This window comes from Eurytemora carolleeae, unplaced genomic scaffold (assembly GCF_000591075.1).
Source record: "Eurytemora carolleeae unplaced genomic scaffold, Eaff_2.0 scaffold1276, whole genome shotgun sequence".
Classification (NCBI taxonomy): domain Eukaryota; kingdom Metazoa; phylum Arthropoda; class Copepoda; order Calanoida; family Temoridae; genus Eurytemora; species Eurytemora carolleeae.
In genome coordinates this window covers 80,759-97,262 of record NW_019397163.1, presented here as the reverse complement: position 1 = coordinate 97,262, position 16,504 = coordinate 80,759, and the positions used below count along the sequence as shown (strand labels likewise).

At 32.5% G+C, this 16,504-nt stretch overlaps 1 protein-coding gene across 1 annotated transcript in view; it reads left to right on the top strand.

Annotated features, from left to right (window-relative positions):
* The first annotated feature begins 1,936 nt into the window (after window positions 1–1,936).
* LOC111712429 (uncharacterized) overlaps window positions 1,937–16,504 on the top strand; it is a 32,046-nt gene continuing 17,478 nt past the window's right edge. Inside the window, exons 1-17 of the mRNA XM_023487028.1 lie at window positions 1,937–2,048; window positions 2,777–2,923; window positions 3,153–3,263; window positions 3,585–3,645; window positions 3,699–3,871; window positions 5,719–6,042; window positions 6,622–6,775; window positions 7,134–7,234; window positions 7,737–7,910; window positions 8,932–9,073; window positions 9,648–9,899; window positions 10,835–10,956; window positions 13,513–13,587; window positions 14,213–14,248; window positions 15,282–15,457; window positions 15,860–16,043; window positions 16,275–16,348. Of these exons, the coding sequence (XP_023342796.1) occupies window positions 3,245–3,263; window positions 3,585–3,645; window positions 3,699–3,871; window positions 5,719–6,042; window positions 6,622–6,775; window positions 7,134–7,234; window positions 7,737–7,910; window positions 8,932–9,073; window positions 9,648–9,899; window positions 10,835–10,956; window positions 13,513–13,587; window positions 14,213–14,248; window positions 15,282–15,457; window positions 15,860–16,043; window positions 16,275–16,348 (2,067 nt within the window). The 5' untranslated portion in view covers window positions 1,937–2,048; window positions 2,777–2,923; window positions 3,153–3,244. The remainder of the gene's footprint in view (window positions 2,049–2,776; window positions 2,924–3,152; window positions 3,264–3,584; window positions 3,646–3,698; window positions 3,872–5,718; window positions 6,043–6,621; window positions 6,776–7,133; window positions 7,235–7,736; window positions 7,911–8,931; window positions 9,074–9,647; window positions 9,900–10,834; window positions 10,957–13,512; window positions 13,588–14,212; window positions 14,249–15,281; window positions 15,458–15,859; window positions 16,044–16,274; window positions 16,349–16,504) is intronic.

The following is a 16,504-nucleotide window of genomic DNA, read 5'->3' as shown; positions in this document are numbered from 1 at the left end:
CAAAAGAGTTCTCAGAGAGGCCGATTTAATCTCCTAAGTATGCGTCACAATGTTAAATTAAATTGATTATATATGCAAACTATCACTTAAACAATTGGCTATATCAACTGTATGATATTATAGTCCAAATATAGACTATAATATTATAAAAATACTTAAAATTAAGTTTTATCGCCATCACACATGGAGTTTGTTTATATAAAAATATTTGGTTTGGAAATTTTTTAAGATACGTACCATCAGTCGGGCCGGTGCATGAATATTTCGTTGTACCGGGCAGAATTTCTATCTATCTATCTTCAAATCATTATATTGCCATTTTGGCCCTAAGTGGGTTGTAAACGAAAATGGAACGGATTTGTTTTTAATCAGTGAATTTGTTTTTTTTCTGCTTAAAATTGCATTTGACTTGTAAAATAAAAAAATAATGTTTACATGTTTGATGTTTTTAAATGTCGTCTTCGTTATTAAAATCCTTTAGCGCTGAGAATAGATTGTGGTAAACTTTGAATTTTGAAAAAGTTGGAGTTTTTCCAGTCATAAAAGAAACTTGGTTCTCATCAGAATAGTAAAATTACAGTTGATTTGGATATCTAGATACTTATCAGTCCGCAGAAAAGGATAAATATAATTCAACTGCAGCTAGTGCCGTTAACAATTTGATAATCCAAACACCATTAATACTACAAATGATCGTTAATGACTGCATGGTTAAGGATTTTATAACGATTTTTTATGCTTAAATAGACTGTTTAAAATTTTCCGTTAATGTCGTTATTAAAATTGAGATTGTCAACTAACGGTAATTAAAGGAAACAACAGTAAATGTTGTTAACGAAAAGAATGTTCCGTTCTTACCTTTAAAGTAAACGACTAACTGAAATTTCTCTTTTTTAACAGTTGGAAATTGATGTAAAAAAACAGATCGTTATTTTTTTTTAATAAAAAGCTGGTAATATTTTTTGGTCAGAAAATGATATACATTTGTGGCACCGAAATTATTACATTTTGTAAAAAATATGGTTATATCTTCTTTGATCTAGCTCCTTTTTAAATAGAATAAATAAAGTAATCAATATTTAATTAGTATAAATAAAATCTATATAATAAAACAAGAAATTCAAATATATGTTCTTAATAGCCGGCCAAACAGTTGGACCGAATGGGCTTCTATTTTTTGTGGACACTATGGGTAGCCTAGGAATGTAATAAGCTTTTGGCATCTCTCATTTTAGAATGTCAATTACTTTCAACAGTTCACAACTGTACCTTTTAAACCTAAAACTTTAATTGAAAACTTGCAGGCGAAATTGACAACTTGTGATTGACCGGCAACTAATAAATTTTGAAATCACGTAAAAGTTCATTCAATGTCCCTATACATATATCTTTTGATAAATACAAAATTTAATCTGTTGCAAATTTTCCCGTAAATCTTTGATTATTTTCATCATTCATGGCTTCTATATGTATATCTTTTAGGAATATATATTCACTGTCATTATAGATTGTATATATTTGTCAGTTAGATGTAGAGCCATCTTTTTTAAATAAGAGTTTAAAGAGACTGTAAGCATAATTTCAAGTGACCTCTCATACAAAGATGGCAATGCCTAATTCACAATGGTGAAATCAAAACGTTATCTGGCCATGGTAGCGTCTGATCCAGTCAGGATTCAGAACCAATAAAAATTGCAACGGCGAAAACATCTTTCTCTCAATCTATCTCATCATCCAATCAGAGATGAATCCTGAGATTAGTAAACGGATATTATGTTTATAATTTTGATTATTCACCGAAAGGCGTAGTTTATAAAGGAACTTTGTTTTGCCACAAACTCAAATTTTCTACTATCTTTGCAACCATGGTGTAAATTTTTGATTTAAAACTTAGCCTGTTTGATTTATTCTAACGTTTATGTTACCTTTAGAATTTGCTATATACAAGTGGACAGCAGGAACTGACATCTCCAATGAAAACAACTTTCAATGGCTTTCTGGGAATGGCCAAGAAATACCATCATTTTCATTTGCAAAATGGCTTCCAGGTTCTAATATTAAAGGGAGTGTATATTAAATCAATAATTTTAAATGATCCATTTTTCAATGAACACTAGAGTTTAAAAAAGTTAAATTTCCCCAAGATCAACTTAAGCCCAAACAACCATTCTATTTAATCTTCGATGTTCAGAATTCAATACCAACTTAAGCCCAAACGACCATTCTATTTAATCTTCGATGTTCAGAATTCAATTCATGTCCTATGTATACTAGTTTGAGAACTTATCTTTCCAGGGAATTATCCCTAGAGAACTTATAAACCAGACTAAAAAAATCCCTTGGTTTTCTAAGATTCCGATTGAAATTTGAGCCAAATCAGTCCAGACTCCAGAGCTGAGAACTTTAGAATGGTGGATATTGAGATCAATACTTGATCCCCTTTTAAGGAGAGTTAGTTCTTTTATTTAATATACAGAGACGAGAGAGATTCTCTTATTTTCAAAAACCGGTTTTTGATTTTTCTGTACTATTTCCAAAGAGAGTGGATTAAGCAGTTGGGATTAAAGATATTCCATTCTAAAGTTCCCAGCTCAGGGCTTATGAGTTATACTAGGGACATCCTAACATACAAACAAACACCCAAACAGGGATTGTTTTTATGTATATAAAAGACTGATATATATTTTAAAAACTCATCACCATTTTTACGATTACTTTGTTGAAACATTTTAAAATTAAAGTTTGATTCTGGTTTCTAAAACTTAACTTATAACAGGAGCACCCAACAATGCTGGAGGTTCTGGAGCGCCAGATGATCGAAAAAGACCTGGGGAGCACTGTGTGGCTTATGAAACTCAATCTAATCTTTTAAATGATATACCATGTAGTTATTCAGCTTCACATCTCTGCCAGAGTGGAAAAGGTAAATTTTCACTTAATATCAATTAAGATGATGAAATGGTTTAATTAAATCAAATTTTTTTTTAGATTGTAATATTTTTTATTCTGATCAAGCTTTATCAAATCATTACAAAGCAATTAAAACAAGCTTTAAAATTTTTAATATTTTCTCAAAAGCTTAATTCCTTTTTTTGGTAAAGATTCGAGAAATAAACATGTTTACATTATTGGTCCAATGTGATTACCTGTAGAGCTGACTGGTCTGGGTGGGTCCGTGGATGGATATGCAATTGAGCATGCAGGAACCTGTTCGGGTGCTTTCTCCTATAGTATACAGAAAACTATGACTGAAGATGAAACAGGGACTGAATGTAATGAATTGGAAAAGTCGCTTAACTACCTACCACTGGTTTAAAACTTGAATCACTGATTCAAATCCTCTATTTGGTCACTAAATATTTAACTGTGAATGTGATTCTTGAATTGGCAGTAGGTAGTATAACGACTAGGGTTTCCAAACGGAATTCTGTTTTCGCGGAATTGCGTGCAACTGATCTTAAATAGCGCGGAATTGTGCAAAATTGCGCGTAGTTTACAGGGCCCCCAATTGCATGCAAGTAAAATCCACTTGCGTTGGAAACTCTAATATTAATCTAATTGTTATTCATTAAATTCGGTCCAAGGACTTTCTCCCAAATATATTCAACTATTCAAACCAATCGCTTTCATGAAGGTTTGGGCAAGGTAATTAAAAAAAATATATAAAATGAAACTTATTCAAGAAAATACATGTTTAGATTTGCATCACCAGTAGTTACAACTGCGTCGGGAACCATAACTGCCTCTGTTACTGATGCTGAATCCACAATTATCTCAAGAAAAATTGAAATCCAGAAAAGTTTTAAAACTGAAAGTTTTCCAGCCATTGTTCCTTTAACTCCTCTTCCTGTATTTCCTCTGACTATTAAAGGTTTGCGAAGTGTTCCCTGATTTGAACATATTGTTTGATTCCTTTAAAATCTTTAATATCTTCGACCATGTTTATGGAACTCATTCATTATTTCTTTTTGCAATATTTCACAAAAATATGGATCTTTGGATTATTAAACCTTATTTGATGTTTGCAATTATTTTTATAACAGAACCTTATTTCACCATTAAAACGAAGAACTGAGTTTTTGCCACAAACTCAAATTTTCTAATTCCTTTCTATTTGCACCCTGAAAACATTCAATATTTCAAACTTATGATTTTTGATATAACATAGTTCTAATTTGGAACAACAAAAGTCTACAACATTGGGTTGGAAAGATGTAAGGATTATATAATTAGAGTTTGTAGTAAATAATAGTAATAATGACGCAAATCGCAATAAGCTATTTTACTGTTAGGTTGTATGCACAATTCTTTTACTTCAAGCCAATGTTGTATAATAAGGTTGGTTACTCTAGATGCGCTCCAATCATAGAGAATAGAATATATAGAGAGGAATTTACTTGAAAAAAGTGTAAAATGGCCATTTTGTTGTACTGTTTCCATACTGCAGGTGTACTTCACATATTTATGCTATATAACCTGCTGGACCCTGGAATATCATTTTATAGAAAATCTAAAATTATTGTTAAAAGAAAACCAAATTATGAAATAGGCTGGTTTCATAATTGACCAATGATCATTTTACATAGACTCTATGCCTTCCACTTTACAAACGATGATTTTCCGTTATAACTATAAATCAAATGATGTTTTTATTCACCTAATTCATTATAAAGTTTATTTAACAGCTTTAAAAATTTCGAAATTGAAATGAATAGTCTAGGGAACATGCTGTATTATTGTACTCTACTGCATATAATTTGTGAACATTTACATGATAAGTACACTTTGAACTCCCTTTCAGGCTGAAAGGGACTGAACAAAATTCATACCGAGAGATTCTTTTAATTCCTCTCTATATATTCTATTCTCTATGGCTCCAATGTACGAAAAATGTCATCTTAGCAGATGACATTTTCCGTAAATTGGAGCACATCGTTTGTAACCAACCTTATTATACAACCTTGGTTCAAACAGATTCAGAATATTTCGCACAACATCTTAAAGGGACCGTAAAGGAGAAATGAAAAGGGGTATTGGCTGAAACCTGAAAATCTCAGGAGTTGATTGAGACATAAAAGTGTTCTATCTGATGTTCCTGTATCGAGAAATTGGCATAAAACTGTGTCAAAATTATACCAAAAAGTATATATGTAAGATTTTGTATAAGATTTGTAGTATTAAACAGATCATATTCAACAAGTACGCAAGTAATCTGAAAACAACGATATCCCAGAGGAGCCTGAGAAGCTCAAGTGTGCTTCTATTATTATTTGAATTTAATAATTTTTCATTTTAAATAGATATAATTGATAATATTATTTATCAGTCTGGAGCATGTCACTAGAACTCCAACCAATGGCAGTGCAGTATTATTGTCATGTGTCTCCGTCTGTATCATATGACCAGTATACTGCACTGCCATTGTAGGGAGTTCTGGTCACGTGATACGGACGTATATTTTAATAAATGTGGAACTAACATCTACTTTTTTTACTCTACAGAGGTTTGGTCCATCACCATCACCGAATTTTAAAAGTATATTTAACATATATACGTTTTGGTATAATTTTGACACAGGTTTATGTCAATTTCTCGAGAAAGTTAGATAGATCTCTTATAGGTATCGTTCAACTCCTGAGATTCTCAGATTTCAGTCTAAACCCACTTTCATTTTTCCTTTACGGTCCCTTTAATTTAACTGATAATTAAAATATTTAGTGAATGCTGACACAACTGGAGGTGGTACTATATTATTTTCTCCTCTTGAACTTATTGTCGATCAACCAATAAACATTGGTTGCTTTCAAATGAAATCCGGGGATAATGAAATTGAAACCGAATCCATTCAAGACTGCTTGATCAACTGTAAAAGTAATGAGAAGAGGTTTGCTTTAATAACCTCGGGTAACAAGTGTAGTTGTATTTCCGACATAGATCAAGACAACTTTGTTGAAATAGAACCAGGAAGATGTGACATTGAGTGCTCTGATATTTCTCAATTATTTTGTGGTGGAATTGATACTGTTTCTCTTTACACTGCAGGTACAAATTAGTATTTTAGAACATTTTAACTTAAAACTTTGATAATTTTCCGCGGCATTGAATTTTCGGATGTGACGTCAGTTCCGTCTAGAGAACAGAACATGAAAGGATTATATTGCGTATTTTGAAAGTTTCAAAATATATTCAAGAACTGAGGTTATACTAGGCTTATATTTCTAAAGTGACAAATCAGGCTTCTACGAATATTTTTTTATTGATTATTATTCATATCGAAATATTAACAGGACAACAAGGGGGTTTTTATATCCAAAAATCAAACGGAAAGCAGTATGGACTACTAATGAATTCTGGAATGGCTTGCTTTATTATGTTTTTGGTTTGGGTTGTGCGTCAGACTGAGTTCTAACGATCAGCTTTACGCATAGCAGTATAGATTTTCTTCAAAAATAAGATTTAGGATGTAAAAACCCGATATAAGCTAAACTCCTTTCATATACTGTTCAGATTGACGGATCAGACGTAACAATTCAAGAATTGATAGAGCGAAAAATAAAAACAATTTCTGAACGCCAAAGACCAAAAAGTAAAGAAAAAAATCTAAATCTTTCTTTTTTGTAGAATGTGAGCAAGGTTTTTGGCGATTTGGTAATAGGTGTTATAAGGACGAGGGATCTGGGCACATGACGAAAGCAGGAAAATGTTATACGTCCGGTTCAGATATCTGGGCACCACGCTTTGTAGGGGAAGCTGAAGTTATTTCTTCTCTCTTTAGGTAAATATAATATCCATGCACTTATTACATCTGGATTGTTAGACAGACTTAGTTAGACCAAATTTTACTTATTTATTTAAAGATTTATATTTTGTCTTTATGTATTATGGGCGAGTAGGAAGGGAGCAAAGATTGTAAGAAAATTCCATTATTGTATAAATTATAATGATCAAAACGATCAAATAACATTTCCCAAAATGAAAATATAGGTGACTCTTACTTAATGTCAAAATACATTTTTACATAGTTGCTTTATCCTTGCAAGTTAAGTTAATCTGATATAAAATATACGTTATGTTAGTTTAACACATTTTCATACAATATAAAACATTTTTGTTAAAAGTTATTATGATTTCAGCAGTGGTAATAAGGTTTATCATTTGGGGACAACTTACTTAAACCGAGGATTACTTTCACATATTGATAACTCCCAGTTTCTCAGCTATTTTCCATTGTTCAGTAAGTATATGCTTATTTTATTGATGGAATGGATTAAAAATGTCAATGTCAGAACATTACATATTTTAATTGAAATGATTGTTTTTTAATTGATCTCTTTTTAAATCAATTATTAGAAAATTTTAAACACACACGCATATTCTGATTTTGTTTCAATACAATTACAATTATATGCACCATATTTTGGGTTGGATTTAAATGGGTAAGATTAAGGGGTATCATTTAAAGGCATTTTATTATTGCTTTTCAAGCAATTATAAAAAAATACTATTCCTGATGTGATGTAAGTGAACTGATTTAGAAAAAACAGAAAATTTCGTTAATTTTTATGCCTCAGCCTGGCCTAACCAAACCTGGATATGTGTGTTCTGGAATTAAAGACTAAAAATCTCTTTGAAATCATAAGGCTAGGTAGAACTCTGCTAGCAAACCAATTACCAAAAATTAACAAACAGAAAACCATAAATTACAAAACATACAAAATCTACAGTTTAACTGTTAGGTAATAGTACAGAGTGGGATGGTTTAACTGCACCAGAAGAACCGTTTAAAGACATGTATAAAGCCTGGGTCTCAACATCAGATGAAGTATTTAGTTCTATCTACATGTCTAACAACTCTACAGTAGAGTATATCAAGAATGCTGTTGGGCAGATCATCTGTGAGAAACCTATAGGTAGCAATTCATGTTCTTCTGCAGAAGAATTATGCTGAATATCAGAATATTCTTGCTCTATAGAATATAGTTTTAAATTATTGTTAAACGTTCTCAGATTTTTTGGGGTGCCTTTTAAAAGTGAAAATAGTGTTCAGAAACAAATTATGGAGTTGGGAAATTTGTTTAATAGGCTTCAGCACTAAATTTAATCCTTTAGAACTTTAGAACTAAAATGGGGGTTAAAATTATAACAGATTGTAACTGATTTTTCACCAGATTTAATTGAACACATGTAAAAAGAGAACCTTACCTTTTTATCTTAAGAAGAGTCTTAATTTTAGAATTAAGCATTAAAGTCTTATTGGTTTTAATACAATGTGTATTCAGGTACACAGGGATAATAAGAATTGTAAACACTTCAAACAGAAGTTCAAACTTTGTTGTTATGAGTCTCGGTATCAAACATTGATCTCCATCATTTATAGGCTTACAAATTAATTTAATGGTCATGATCCTACAAGAATCTGTTTATTTCAGTGATCATTAAAGTAAAAGTTCCCACATTGAATATTGAGATCATCAAGATTAACAATACTACACATTACAGAGCCCGTGATTTAAAAACTTCGGCTCGAGTCGTAATTCCTTAAACCCGACTTTAAAACCCAATTTTCGACCCAACTCTAACGACAGCTTGTGTCACGGGATTGACAACTGCAAGATCTTCGGCTCGACTTAAGGAGTTAGGCCCAATGAAATAAAACCGACCTTGGTTGGGTTTAGTGGAGAATAAGACTCAATGTTGAGTCTTGTTCTCATAAAAACCAAGAATGCGTTAATTTCTACCATGAAAATCCTACAAATAGAATATTAAACCGTTTTTTTTAATTCAACTCGGTGGAAAATAAGATGCAGCTTGAATCCGAAAGCTCAAGTTGTAAATAAGGTCCAACGACAGCTTAGACCCGAGCCGTATTTCCCAGAATTTTTTAATCGCGGGCTCAGGACACAATATTTCATATTTAATTATCATTTTCAGTGGAAGGATACGGAAACAAGAAGTTGCTTGGCTCTAAATATGTTGATTATAAATTCTTTGATGCTGGTGTAGAGATTCTTAGTGTCAATCATTCTATACTTCCCGGTCAACCTGGAATACCTTTCAGATTTGAACTCCTCAGGTACAATGGTCGGCGTTGATATCAATACAATGAAGACAACTATTCTTTTCAATTTGAGATTTCTAACAAGATTTGTTAAATTCCAAGATTACAATTTCTGGTTTCCATGTTTATGTGCATATTCATGCTGCAGTAGAAAGATTGGTAGAAATGAAAAATTGAAGCCGAAAGTTGTCTTTATTGTATTTATATACACAACCAAGATTGTATATCAACGTGGAGTTCCCCAATTAAGATTTTAGACAAATCGGTCCAGGGGTTCATGAGATATGAGCTGAAAACTTTAGAATGGGATATCCTTAATCCCGATCGATTAATTAATCTGGAGATTATTAACAAGAGGAGAACAAGCATTATTTAATCTGGAGATTAAGAAAAAGAGGAGATCAAACATTGTTCTCGATATCCACCATTCTAAAGTTTTCAGCTATGGTCAGACATACAAACAAACCAACCGACAGTCAATCAGAGATTACTACTTTATAAATAAAAATTGATTTTACTATAAAAAAAATTCAAAATTATTGATTGAACTTTTTATACTCCTGCTCCTTTTAATGTAAAATATTTTCAGGGGATCCTTTGCTGGTAAGTGGTTTGAGATCAGGTTTAATGAAACCATTGTTCTGAATTCTCTTCTTCTCACAATGGATAAAAACAACTTCATCAAGAACTTTGGATTGAGAATTCCTATGATGAACCCACAGGATCCAGACTACCAGTACTATGAGTTCTTTACCCATCAAGTATTTCCAACTAACACCTCGGATCTAGATGATCCAATAAAGAAAACTGTTCGATTAAACCATCCTGTGGTTGTGGATAGGTATAAATAAATAAATCCTGAGTCAAAATCTAAAGAATGCGCGAAAGATTAAACTTTTTTCCTGCATTTATCACAAAATTAAATGCGGGTATTTTTGGGTTTAAAATTAAATCGACAAGTTAAAAATTGAAGCTGTAGTTTCAGTTAGAAGTGGTATTTAAGTTACATCTTAAAATTGAAGCTGTAGTTTCAGTTAGAAGTGGTATTTAAGTTATATCTTAAAATTAAAGCTGTAGTTTATGTCAGAAGTAGTATTTAAGTTACATCTTAACATTGAAGCTGTAGTTTATGTCAGAAGTGGTATTTAAGTTACATCTTAACATTGAAGCTGTAGTTTATGTCAGAAGTGGTATTTAAGTTACATCTTAACATTGAAGTCGAAACATTTCGTTCTTTAGTTTTAGACTCTGGAAAAATTGCTATAAAATGTTTGATAGGACAAACTTTCTACAGCCATTTAAGTTCTATTAAACATTTGTGGATAAATTGTTTTAATAGATCTTTGTTATTATATGATAAACTTGAAACGACAGGCATCTATAAAATAAACTAATCCTATTCCTGCTTACATACCCAAAGCCCTCCCTTTAGGCCTAAAACCGGGCTTTAATACTAACTGCCTGAGTCTTCAGGTATACTGCCTGAATGTTTGCTTTTGCCTGTAACAAACTAAATCTTTGTTTTGACCCACTTTCACTTGTCAGATTTTGATAAAATTTAGCTTTTTGGAAAGCCTATGACATATTTGCCCCCCCCCCGCATATCCTGGTTTTCAAATACCCCAGCAGGGATAGGGTTAAGCATTTCTAGTTCTTAAAGATCTGTTTTTAATTTTCCTCTATTTTCATACACATGAAGTGATGCTTTTTGAGAAAAATTCAAAATACAGTGAAGTATAGATATATATATATTGTATTATTATTTCTAATGTTTAGAATACAATTTCAACTATCCTCGCTCACTCAGTCTGTTCTCATGAGACTGGAATTGTTTGGACTTCTACTGAGAGATATTCTTCCAAACAAGTACTTTCAGCTAGGACAACCAACTCTTATCAGTAAGATCTTTAATTCGTAAAAGACTTAGCTGAAGTCCTCAGTGATGCCATGGCCATGAGGCTTTAGTTTGTGTGGCTGTCATAGTACAGTTTTCCCTATATGTAGTGTCTTCTCTGAATATTATGCTTTTAAACGAGACAAATATGATCTCCTTTTTGTAAAAAATTCATCTCAGGGATATATGCTACCTATCAGTAGTGATGGGCAGCTGTGGGATATATGCTACCCATCAGTAGTGATGGGCATCTGCAGGATTTATGCTACCTATCAGTAGTGATGGGCATCTGGGGGATATATGCTAGCCATCAGTAATGATAGGCATCTGAGATTTAAACTAGACAAATATGATCTCCTTTTTGTAAAAAATTCATCTCAGGGATATATGCTACCCATTAGTAGTGATGGGCATCTGGGGGAAATATGCTAGCCATCAGTAATGATAGGCATCTGAGATTTAAACTAGACAAATATGATCTCCTTTTTGTAAAAAATTCATCTCAGGGATATATGCTACCCATTAGTAGTGATGGGCATCTGGGGGATATATGCTACCTATCAGTAATGATGAGCATCTGGGGGATATATGCTAGCCATCAGTAATGATAGGCATCTGAGGGATATAGGATACCCATCAGTAGTGATGGGCATCTGAGGGATATATGCTACCTATCAGTAGTGATGGGCATCTGGCGGATATATGCTACCTATCAGTAGTGATGGGGATCTGAGGTCTATATGCTACCTATCAGTAGTGATAATGGGCATCTGAGGGATATATGATACCTATCAGTAGTGATGGGCATCTGGGGGATATATGCTACCTATCAGTAGTGATGATGGGCATCTGGGGAATATATGCTACCTATCAGTAGTGATGGGGATCTGAGGGCTATATGCTACCTATCAGTAGTGATGATGGGCATCTGAGGGATATATGATACCTATCAGTAGTGATGGGCATCTGAAGGATATATACTACCTATCAGTAGTGATGGGCATCTGAGGGCTATATACTACCCATCAGTAGTGATGGGCATCTGAAGGATATATGCTACCTATCAGTAGTGATGGGCATCTGAGGGCTATATACTACCTATCAGTAGTGATGGGCATCTGAGGGCTATATGCTATCTATTAGTAGAGATGGTCATCTGGGGGATATATGCTACCTATCAGTAGTGATGGGCATCTGAGGGATATATGCTATCTATTAGTAGAGGTGGGCATCTGAGGGATATATGCTACCTATCAGTGGTGATGGGCATCTGGGGGCTATATGCTACCTATCAGTAGTGATGGGCATCTGAGGGATATATGTTATCTATTAGTATAGGTGGGCATCTGAGGGATATATGCTACCTATCAGTGGTGATGGGCATCTGGGGGCTATATGCTACCTATCAGTAGTGATGGGCATCTGAGAGATATATGCTATCTATTAGTACAGATGGGCATCTGGGGGATATATGCTACCTATCAGTAGGGATGGGCATCTGAGGGATATATGCTGACTATCAGTAGGGATGGGTATCGTTTTTTTGAACGAATGAAACTTTTGAAAATGATCAAAATGTTCTGTGGAAAAGGGTGTCGTTCAAAAAAGAATAATGAATGATGGATTAACGAAATTGATCAGAAATGAAAAAATGATCGGTTTTCTAAAACAAACGAAAAAGAAACAAAAAAAGAACAATTCAAAATCATTCAAACAAACTTAAAAAAAACTATTGTTGCATGAACAAATTTTCCGAGAGATTTTAAAAAAACCCATAGTTTTTACTCAACAAACGATTTTTCGGGAGACAATTTTTAAAAATAATAGTTCTTTACTTTCAGATTTTTTTTAAAACCGATCGTTTTTGTTTTCTGAACCAACAATTTTATTGAACTAACTATTTTCCTGAACAAACGATTTTACTGAGAAAAGAATGATAATTTTAAAAAAGAAAAAAATATTTTTTTGAACAATTGAAAAAAAACGAACGAAATGGGTCGTTCAGGGACAATAACAAAACGAAATGAATAAAAGTCGAACATGGCCATCTCTACCTACCAGAGTAAACCGTTTAATATTTGGTAGATATACCTTTCTGAGCGTTTTTTGTAGATACTAAATTTTCAATGCGTTAAATATCTAAAAAAATAATTTTACATCTCAGTAAAAAAGCGACCTCCCATGTTAAAACAATTAATCTGAGGATGAAACAATTATCTTCCGAGTGCAGGGTGGTAATAATTTTGCAGTTTTAACTCTCTAGGTGTTCGTCTATACATAATACATACATAATACAATACATATAATTGCAGCATACAAGCATCTATATAATAAAGCTCTTTGCTCATATACAAGGTGTCCCAATAAAAATGGGAATTGATATATTTGTATATTTGTATATTTGCATATTTGTGTTAGCTATAGCAAACGGCTGGACCAAAGTGTTTCTAAAATTCCACGGACAGCGCCGGGCACTTCAACTAGTATAAAAGTTGCGGCAGACTTCTTTTTATATTTTATAAATGCAATAAATAAATCTATAATACAAACTTTTTAATAGAAGAAAGTGTGCCAGCGAACAAGAACATCAAGCTAAAGAACAATATTTGTCCCGAGGGGGGAATTCATATTTCAGGAAAATAAAAATATTATTGAAATTATTTATAAACATCGTTTAATTGCTAATAATTAACCCTATCGCCTGATTGGGCTATTTTTTCAAATATAAAGGGGGGGGGGTTGATTTTACCACCATCTATGATTTTGCCCTGTGCATGTTCCTGATTCAACCTTTAAGGCTTATAGCTCATTAGAACTCCATAGTTTTGAATCGTATCTCTGAAAAATGTCAACATCAAATAATTTGACAAATATTTACTGTTGATATTAGATCTGTAGCTGAGATCATAAAAAAATGATTTTTTGAAATACCGATAATGGCCCATGCATCAGTAAGCAGTGATGCACCCAAAAATATTATAATTCGTTTGAACTTATGAAGTTGAAAAAGTGAGGAAAAAAATTGAGTGCTCTAGTGTAAGATTTTTTAAAGTTTTTAAGAAAAAACCAATCCCCCTCATTTGTGATTGGTAGGGTTAAGTTCAATTTTGGATGAAACTGTTTTAAATATCAAGCCTAGTTTTAATCTCACTAATACTCGAAAAATGCTTAAAGTAATAAAAATCTCTCCCATAAAGCCCTCATATTTAACAGGTGTATCAAAATATGATTTACTTGAAATATCTTATTTTTATGAAAAGGAACTACAAAAACTCCAGTTGTTGCTGAAACAAATGGTAAGTTTAAGGATTTCAATTTATCAAATTTAAATGTTTGTAATGATTATGATTCAGAACCGATTGTCCTTAAGAAGCAACCAATATTCATGTAACAATCTAGCCCGTATCTCCTTAACTTTATCAGCTGAAATGTGCTGCCACAAACTCTAATTATCTGACTATTTAGATTAGCACAATCCTTACATAAAAAGAGTCTGTATCAAACTGTTTTTATTTAGAAAAAATCATTGTCTGCTCCGACTGGAATGGCCGGTCAGTTTACAAAAAACTAAAAATAGATTTACAGAAATAATCATAGTAAAGATAGTATAAAGTAGATAGCTAACACAATATTTACTACATTTATGCATAAATCCCTTATCTCTGCAACCTATAGCCTGTTCGGGAAACTAATCTATGAACCTTTTGATCCTGAGGCAGAAGCAGCATGCGCGTAACTTCTTAATTATTTTAGCCATAATTTTTATATTATTGTGGGGAATTGTGCGCTGTTTCCCGGTTAAAATACAGGGTTGAAATTTGAAAAATTAGAAAAAGGCTTAAAACTCTAATTTCAATATAGATAAACTGTGACTCTATATAAAAATATTAACTTACGAAAAATGAATGTATTGCTGATAAATCAGAATAATGACTGTTTTAAATTACCAGCATATAATATTTTACATTTACACTTTGGTTCCAGTCCAAGATAGGATACACAGTTAGTCTGAACCAATCAATCAATAAACTTTGGTTCCAGTCCAAGATAGGATACACAGTTAGTCTGAACCAATCAATCAATAAACTTTGGTTCCAGTGCAAGATAGGATACACAGTTAGTCTGAACCAATCAATCAATAAACTTTTGTTTTGAGTCTTTGCAAATTTGCGAGGATTTTCTCTGAAAATCAAAATATGTGTGTTAAATCATGCTTTACTTTTTCTAATAATCTGACAGACAATGATAAAATATTGCTATAAGTTATGCATTCTTTGCATGCGAGGGTCACTTAAAATTACGCTCACATTCTCTTTAATCATATGTTAGGTTTATCAATGACTGTGAAGGGGGTAGACAGCGCAGTATTATTATCAATTAAACTGATATTATCACCAGCTGAAGCAAAGTTAGATATAGATAACACAGCTTCAACAATCAACCCTCCTATAAACTATGGAGAAATAACAGATGTTTATATCTCTTGCAACAATGACAAATTCCAGGTGATCTATTTTCAATCTTGAAGGAAACAATTAGTAAAATTAAATGTTGCAATTACCTGGACTATGAAGATTATTATCAAGTCATCTGATTCTAAAAGTTTAAAAAATTTTAATTATTCGAAAAAGTAAATAAAGTAGCTCTTCGATTACATATATATATATTTATTTATATATGTTAGCTATAGCTGACCAAACAGCTGGACCAAATTGGCTGACATTTTTTTAGAGAACCCATGGGTTTCTTGGGGGTAATGTAAGCTAAACAAATTCTATTTTTTAAAATATATTTTTTTTTCTTCAAAAATAATTTTTTTTTCAAAAGTCAATTGTAGCTTCAGCTAGTAGCATATAAAGTAGCTAGGCTGTCAAATAATTTAAATTTGATTGGAAGTTATTGCCTAGGTTTTTGTGAACAATTATCCCCAAGGAGAGTTTGATGCGAGTCATTCAAGTGGATTTCCTTCTCCTGACTCCGTTGACATCTCTTATGAATCTGCAGTGTTTGATAGCCTGTTCTTCGAACAACTGGGAAATGACAAAAGCATATTTACTCCCCCTGATATGAATAATCGGATAGGTTGCAATGGTAATTTGATAAAAATTGTAAAGTTCAGCAAACCTTCATTTATCTGTATAACTCCTATTGTATTGCCGTCTCCCTGCAGAAGTGATTTACCAAACCATTTTGTACAACAAATCTGAATTGGCCCCGCCATTAAGTTTTGTCCTACTTTTCCAGAAACTTCTGCTAGAAATTAGAATATGAATTAACAATTTTAATGTATTCTTCTTGAAATAATAATAATATAATACCTAGGAACTGTTTGCACTAAGGTACTGCACCATAGAGGAAAAGTACTGCAGGTGTACAAACACCCCTCTCTTGCCCAGGTAAAATAAATAATTTTAAAGAATTCTAAATTTTCCTTAAAATAAAGCTTACTTTTTAGGTTTTTTTATTTACCAAACTGAACTTTTGTCACAAAACTTTGAATTATTAAAGATTAGTAATTATAAGTTAGAATGTCAAAGGTTTCCATCATTATG